Here is an 8562-nt window from a genome sequence, read left to right as displayed (position 1 = left end):
GACAGAACCAGGCTCAGGGAGGGACGGCCATCTGCCTCGACCGGTTGGGTGGATGTAGGATGAATTATACAATGTTGTTTACAGTTAAACAAGTTATTAGAATAACTAAATTAATTGATGAATACATGAACAAATACATAAATAAAAAGTACTGCACTCTTTCACTTAAAAGTAATGCAGTTATTGAGCGATGACAGACATTTGGATCATGTGACAGTTTGGTGATATTGCTCAGAGGTGAACTCACTTTGATTGTGTACTGTACAATCTGACAAGTTCTGCTGTGAAACAGAATAGGTTCAGTTACCAATCTTACTATCCAGTGTATCAATACACAGTGTGGACAGTGAGACACTTGTGTAAGTCTCTGCTCCATGTGTCACTGCAAGTGTTCTGCTTTCAGTGAATCAATGTTAATAAGCACTGATTTCTTACTGCTGAATCGGCACATAAGTCATATTTTTATCTAGTCATTTCTGATCATTCTCATTAGTAGATTAATTTGGTAGCCCCATAACGGCAGCATATCCCCGCCCCTCTTCTGCCTGAGCAGTGGTATAATAGGCCATCTGTTTCTAATGATGGATACTTGTAAGGACCCATTAGAGAACCATTTCCATCGAAAAAGAAAATTGAAAAGCCTTTAAGGTTTCCCCTCTCAGGTTCAGGGTTCTTCTTTTCACTATAAATATGTTTTGGGCGTGATGGATGTTATTGAAATCCCCACTCTGGTAACAAAAACTGCAACAAACCTGATTTGCATGGTGTAAAATTATTCCATATTTTAAGCGTACTTTTTATTTCATGCATACTCTGTTCTCAAAAGTCTAAATGTTTTCTTCCTTTCATCCTGTTTTCTCAGTAATTTGTTTTCTAAGTAAATCTGGGAAGTTTATCTTTACTCCCTTAAAATGTTTCAGGATTGAGCCTTTTAATGTCCAAATGGTTTGTGTTTTTTATTTATTTACTGCCATTTCTCTATGAGCCAAGTTTTTGTGTGTTTTTACTGGATTTTTAAAGCAGCACCTCACATGCTGCATTAAAGTAACCCATTAGAGGGTTTGGTGACATTCTCAGAAGCATAGCTGCATTTTTAACCTTTCAAATAAACTACATGCTGAAATTAAACACATTAAAGAACACTTTAGGGAGCTTTACTACCTGTTGTTTCATGCATCAGCGTACATGCATTTTGACTTTACATCACCCAGTACACTTCTAATGACCACTGGGAGCTGCCCAGTTACACTGTGAGTCGTCCTTTCTGCCTCGCTGCAGAGACTCCTGCAGGTTGGTACAGCGCTGATGTTCGTGCGGTGATGTTCATCATCGCATCAACTCTCTTTGCATTCTGGGAAAATGTCACTTATGATCTCAAGCTTGTGTTTGCCTGAAACCTCCATGACAGCAGTGGCAGATTTCCCTCACAACCGTGAGAGAGAAGAACAGACGTGACACTGCGCTGTAAGCTTGGCCAAGTGGAAAATACTTCTGCTGTCACTCTCAATCTCACTGTGTGAATTTTCTTTTCCATCTTTTCAATGTCACAGCAGCGAATTGAAAGATAGTTCTAATGGTTGGCATCCTCCCCTCTGGGGCCAATCTTTAGCTCACCACTGGTACTCCTGTTTGGTCCACTCTGTTCTGTTTTGATATTCAAAGGGTCTGATACAAGAAAAGTTTGTGTCGCTGCAGCGTCTTGTCTCTGCTACATTGGGGTTACAGTGACTCTTTACAGATGTGTTTATGAAATGAGTTTGATCATTTGTTGATGTCATCAGTGTTGCAAGTGTACTAAACGTTTGTTTGCAGGAAATTATCAAATGAAGTGACATAACATGTCAGCTTTATATATCTGCAGTTAATACTGACAACCAACTATGACCTTAATAATAAAGCAGAATTGCAACATTGTTGACAGAAACTAAAATGTAGAAGCTTTATAAACATCAAAATCACGGCAGAGCAGGAAAACCTGAAATCACCATCATAGAAATACCTACAAAATAAAATCACTGACTGTATTGTGCCATTGAAAAGCATGAAAATATGCTATTAAAAAAAACTTTCCATTTTTAAAAATATATATTCAGTAAAGCTTGACCTTTTCCCATTAAAAAAAAAAATAAATAAATAAAAATGTCCAAAGGAATTTAAAACAAGTCTTTGTGGGGAAAATGTCCAATCAAAATACCTTATGAAGAGGGTTATAGTTAACACCATCTGTGGTAGGAAAATGTTCTTACATGATCAAATACATTCTGGATAAGATATGACTATGTTGATATGACATAGAATCAACTTTTGCTCACATACAAGGAAAAAAAAAAATTAAAAAAAGATTTGTTGTTTTTTGATTAATTGTAAAACATTCAGCAACAGTTGCAAATTATCGTTAGGGTATAACATATATTACATTTATAATATAAATGTAGCGTTTATTACACATTTAAATCCAATCCAATGAAAAACTATCAACTGATGAGCCTTAGAAGGAATTGCAAAATTACCAAATCTAGTGCCAAACTTCCATAATTTACAACTGCAGAAGCTCTTGAGTAAACCTTTTTTTTTATTTGGCAACATGCCAGCTCCTTCAGTTTTCACACAAACTGTTCAAAAGAAAATCCATGAGATGAACCAGGAGGACTAGGTGAGTTGGCATGGAATGACCCATTAACGACTACATATAATATTAAAGAACTGACAGAGCTTCATTCGGGTGTCTAATTCTTACACCCTTAACACTGTTAATGTGCAGCAGGAGAAAAAAAGTTGATTTTACAAGCTAGACATTGGTTCTGAGTGGTGTTTCAGTTGGCCCTGTTTGATGGTTATTGGTGGTTGAATATTTGCATTTGCATGTTTAATGTATTTCTAATTCTTTCAATTTGCATAATGGTTCTTTGCAATCCATCTGAAGTCACTTAGAGGCAAGTGAGCAAATGGCTCGCTGATCTCTGCCGTTTTGCTGCATAATTTTCCCATTCCCACTGATGGCCTTGGTTGGCATCCATTGTAATAGGGCGTCTGATTAGTGATTAAAATGTTTACCGGTACATGGGGAAATAGATCCAGGCAATAGGCCACCTCTGAAGCCGAAGCACGCAGCTGGCTTCACACAGACAAATGACTCGATGGCTGATGTCTTTTTAACCATGTACTTAGTTGGCAAAATGGTGAACGCTGGGAAGACTGTGAGAGGGAGGCTTACTGATGCATGAAATAATACAAGCCAATGAGATTACAGTTTGTGTTTTTTTGTTAGTATTTGTACAGATGAATGAATTTACAATTGCACAACAATATTCAAATCTCGTTGTGCATGTTGGTCAAAATTGAGCACTATTAGTTTATTTCTAGTTCATTACATGATGCTCTTGATTTGGAGAACAGCGAGACTTCTTTTTATTTATTCAAAGCAAAATTTGTGTAATACGTGTTAAAAGTCATACTGCACTGTAGTCTAAGGACACAAGGGTAAACTGTACACGAATAAAAAAACACAAGTGCTACTTCATATAGATACTCTGTAGCTGCACTGCTCTGTGGCGACGATAGCTTTCATGCTTGTGTTCATACTTCACCACTGTTAGTGAAAATATGCCCCTCAGCAAATCAGCATATCTACTGAATCAACTCATTCTGAGATAGTGACGAAGCATCTTCATGGAGTGACAAGAATGGCTCTGTAGAAACAGTTGATCAGCAAATGAGAAATAATACTGCGTGTCAGTGTTTATTGTACTTTGATTTATCTGTTTTAAACACAAAATTGTGTTGCAACATGAAATTGCAATCGTACAATTCAGTTCAGTACATTTTTAGTTTATTTAGCACCAAATACCAACAAGGGCACTTCACATGATAAGATCCAGACCTTACAATATGAAATATCTCTGCTGTCATCCTGCTGCCCTGGCATCATAATAATCATACATTTTTTTTTGCCTTAAGTTTTCGTTCAGCACATGCATAGGTGTTAAAAGACAATTAAGTAGTGCTCTGTGCGAAAATAGTTTCACCACAAAACTTCACAACTTCCCATTTTTTTGCAGTGTGTTACATTGTCTGGTAGCCACATTCTTTTAAAGAATTCAGACAAAGATGACCATTTCCCACTGTCTTCAGTTTTCATGCTAAGCCCCCAGTATGTGCTGCACACAGACATTCATGGTCAGTTTTCTCATCTCTCTCACATCTTGAGAACCAATTAACCTATTTCTTAAAATGTTATTTTTTCTTTCTTAAAGACATCAGATTACAACAGAAAGCCAGCTAATATGAACACAATTAATGATGTCATGATGCTTGAGAGCTACACAACAAATTACACAATTTAACTGGCAACAAAAAGTGACAATGAAAAAAAGCAGCAGGTATAATTCATTGTGTGATTGTGTTTAGTTCTAGATTACAACAATAACTGCTACAATTAGGAAAGACTTCTTCAGTATCCGGTCCCAGCTCTATAAAGCTGACTTGGTCATCGCCTGAAAACGTCTGATTCGGAAAGGTGAAAGGTCATGAGAGGGCACCTCTCCCAGGCTGAGTTCGCACAGAAGCTTGCCAATGATTGGTCCAAACTTGAAGCCATGACCTGGGGAAAAGAAGTCATTACAGTGAGAGAAGTGTGCACATAGTTCACTGAAGCAGGTCAAACAAATCAATGTTCTAATGTGAGCAAATGCCCTGTACCTTGTAGTTAGCCTATAAATAGCCTCCATCTCTGGGCCTTTGTCTGAGTCAGGCGATGGGTTAAAGCCCCACATGAGTGAATAAATAAAAGAAGAGCAAAACTGTGGTGATGGCTGTCACTGAGCATCTATTCACTTTAGCGAACTGGGACCAAATGCTAAATTAAAGGAGATTTGTCCTTTCTTTGCGTAATGGCTTCATGTGCTTCGGCTCAGAATGAGATGAGAGAATGTCTATTTTCAAAATGCAGCAGCCTGATTCTCTTTGTTGCAAAGGTCTGAGAGGCAAATTGTGAATGTCAACAGGGCTTGAGGAATGCAGCACACTGCCATCTGACAAAGGTCTCAGAGCTCCTGTGGATTCTGCCTGGCTTTGAAGTCATAAAAGCTTGGCTCTGACAGTTTGGCCACGTGAATTTTCATCTTGCCAGAGAAGGAGAATGGAAAACCTCAATGGATGGTCATGCCCACAGGGTGACTTTGTAGCCATGGCAACCCCCCCAGTACTTGCTTTAAAGCACTTGTGCTGGGCTTTGATGACAAATGCCCGTAGTGTAGGAGGGGAAGGAATTTTTTTTCTCTGTTATGGATAAGCCTTGTGAACTTCTCCAACATGGCCCTGAGATTCTTTAGTGCTACTGCACATAGCTGGAGAATGAGCATATACAGTACACAATTAACACTAAGTAATAAAAGTTCACCATCCAAGTCATGGTTGCTCAGACTAAGTGGAAAGCCGACTTGAACTTGAAGTTTTCTATAAGCAATCTAATCAAAGTTTATATACACTTGTGAAAATCATGTCTATCATGGCAGCTTAGAGTTTCCAATGACTCCTTTAACTCAGAATTTTCCATGAGGGAACCATAGATAGCATGATTGAAACCCATGTGTCTTTGTCACAATCATACATATTAGTTCCGTCATACATTTAGTGTAGATCCTCTGGAAACAAGACTAAATGTGTTGAGTCAAAAATATACATACAGCAACTTGAATTATTATTTTTTGTGATGCAGAAAGCTGTGTTAATCAAATTTTCAACCTTTTACCTTCTCATGAGTGATTGACTACAGCTGGTGACTCCTGAGAGCCGTAACTTTAGCACCATCATTGAGGTAATATTACATCTGAGTATATAGTTTATGAGTAAATAACCCATCTAGTCGGTGGCCAGAAATTATTTTTAAAAAAAAAGAAAAAAAAAAAAGTTGCATTTCCTTGAATATCTTATTTTGCAAAAATAAAAAAAATAAAAAATCAACATGTCCAACATTTTGGCTCCAAAGTGCCGACAGGTGTTACTGGTACAGGAAAGAAATGGGGCTGTACATAATATAGAGATGATACTGCTAACATTTTACAGCCTCTATAAACTCTGTTTTTCACACCGCTCTACAAATCCACTCTACAAAGATATTTCACTATGCTTAATGTATCTTCCAACAACTTGCTGACAGCTTGCATCTCTGTACGCCACTTTTTAAAAGCCATTTGGTATTTTATTGCTCAAGTGTGTTTTACTTTCCTCGGTTTCTATAATTTGTCTCCATGCAAACACAGCCTGCATTTTAGCCGAATCGTCCTTGAATTTTTCTTATGTCTCTGTTCCTGTTGTTCGCAGCTGTCTGTCATGGCTTTTCAAGATGCCCTAAGGGGGGAAGAAGTTTTGGCACTTTACAGAATCTGATGTAAATGGTCTATGTTTGGCAAATAGAATGAAACTGAATTTTGATGGAATATCATAAATCTTTGATTTGGTTAATTTTCCCAACAGAATCACATGGCATACACGATTAGTTCAAGGACTGCCTGTAAGTTGAATTCTTGCTGCTTTCACATTTTCTTCCTCTGATAAATTTGGTGGTCAATAAATTGGCAGCACTTCTGAAAAGAATGAAAACTAAAACAAGATTTAAAAAAAAAACAAAAAAAAACAAATGTGCAAATGATGCAATGCCCATCAGGTTAAATAGTATTAAGGTATTAAGTACTGCACAAAGATCCAGATGGTTACAATACACTGTCCAGTAGAAAGAACAAAACAAAAACAAATGGCAAAAACACAACAAGAAATCCAAATTTTGACCTCATTATCTGCCACTGTTGCACACAAAACTATGTGGTTAAAACAAACAGCTGAGAAATATCAGCATGTTAGCTTTGCCACTAAAAATGCTGCTAATGTGGTTGTAAACGAGTAATTTATTCCTGTACTGACAGTCAGTCACATAAATGTATTGTATCGTAAGAGAAACTGAACACATACACTAATTAGTATGTTATTGCAGAGGTAGGTGATCTCTCCTGGAATAAAGCCCCCTTCAGTTTGACATTCAGAGGGAAAGAGCAGATGAACAGTTTTACAGTATCTTAATTATTGTAATTATAGTTTTCTGTTTATCTACTACATGCAAACGCTTTATGGCTCACTGGCATGTATTTAAGGCAAGAAATTGTCATTACATTGTCTGATGCTCACACTCCCCAGGAGATAAAACATATGCCCTTTTGCAGAAATAAAAAAGAAAATGTTAATTCTCACTCCCACCATCAACCATCTTCACTTGAACTGTACAAATAAAAATTGTGCAGCAGCAAAATACAATACGTGGTGGAAAATCAAGGCAGTACATGGCACTGTGGCCAAGCAGCTGTTGCACCTTTCTATTTTGCACCTTTGCATTTGGTGTGAAAGCAGGGTTACACAAACATTTTTAGCTTCATGACTCATACAGCTATTAGAATAGCAAAAATCATTATTATACTATTTATTTTTCCCACATTTTTGTCTTGCAGGTCCTTCTTCTCCAAGAAGTGAGTACTCCTCTGAAAGCAGGGAACTGAGGGCAGGACATTAATTACAGTTATAATCAGGTAAAGGACACAGCAGCACGAAGACACGAAAGGTGCCAGGAGACACTGCAGGTAGCTGTAGGAGAGGAGAGGTGGAGCTGAATTGGCCTTCTGGGTACCTCCACCATGTTAATTAGAGAACACGAATGTAGACCAAAAGCGCAGGTGCTTTTTCCTTTAACAACGGACAAGAACATCTCATTAAAAGTTAAGGATCTATGTCCCTTGTGTGCCCAGCTACAGATACTCAGCATTCAAGGCTGCATTAACCACATACAGGGCCCCAGGGCTAAAACTTGTAGTTAAGCCCCTACTGACCCCCACTATACATGTTCGTTTAATAACCAAACTACTCAAAACCTGAAATGATGACTTAATTGAAAAAAAAAAAGAATGGCAGCAGATTTGATAACTAATTAATTGTTTGAAAATTTCTAAACAATATATGTCCAATTCTGTTATACGAGCCACATAAATGCATATACTTCCTAGTTTTATATGTAAACTCAACATTTATGGATTTTGCTCAGACAAAACCCAAACATTTGAAAAACATCACCTTGCATCTGTTTGTCAGTGTGAGTTACATGACGGCGGGAAAATGGGAACAATTTGATGAAACCTAATAATATGAAAAACATGCCTAGAACCTGTCGAGAGCCTGGATTTTGACACAGAGGCCCGTTTCACACGAGGACTGCCAGATGGAGGATCTCTCATATCTGGTGGTGCATTTCAGTGATACAATCCCTACCCCTCTCCAATTCAAACAAACTGGCCAAATGTAAATCAAACTTTATTTGCCAGAAAAAATGTATTGCAAAGAAGCAAGCTATTTTTTTTGTATGTCCCAAAGAAGTTAACTGGGAGTCAAATTCAGGTCAGTGAGTCAGACAGTACAGCTAATGTTTAAGGCTTCATTTTGAAATTAACTGACAGCAACAATTTGCTCTTTTGTCTGTATGTGGAGACAGTTCAGTCTCCAGAGAATCTGTTTCTAAGCAACTAA

At 37.7% G+C, this 8562-nt stretch overlaps 1 protein-coding gene across 1 annotated transcript in view; it reads right to left on the bottom strand.

Moving 5' to 3' along the window:
- Positions 1 to 3725: 3725 nt before the first annotated feature.
- Positions 3726 to 8562, bottom strand: part of pipox (pipecolic acid oxidase) — a 39990-nt gene continuing 35153 nt past the window's right edge. Inside the window, exon 8 of the mRNA XM_008278857.1 lies at positions 3726 to 4600. Coding sequence (XP_008277079.1) covers positions 4470 to 4600 — 131 coding nt within the window. The 3' untranslated portion in view covers positions 3726 to 4469. The remainder of the gene's footprint in view (positions 4601 to 8562) is intronic.

This window comes from Stegastes partitus, unplaced genomic scaffold (assembly GCF_000690725.1).
Source record: "Stegastes partitus isolate 25-593 unplaced genomic scaffold, Stegastes_partitus-1.0.2 Scaffold135, whole genome shotgun sequence".
In the NCBI taxonomy this organism is placed as follows: Eukaryota; Metazoa; Chordata; class Actinopteri; family Pomacentridae; genus Stegastes; species Stegastes partitus.
The sequence above is the reverse complement of the archived record's forward strand: the minus strand, read 5'-3'. Positions and strand labels throughout refer to the sequence as shown.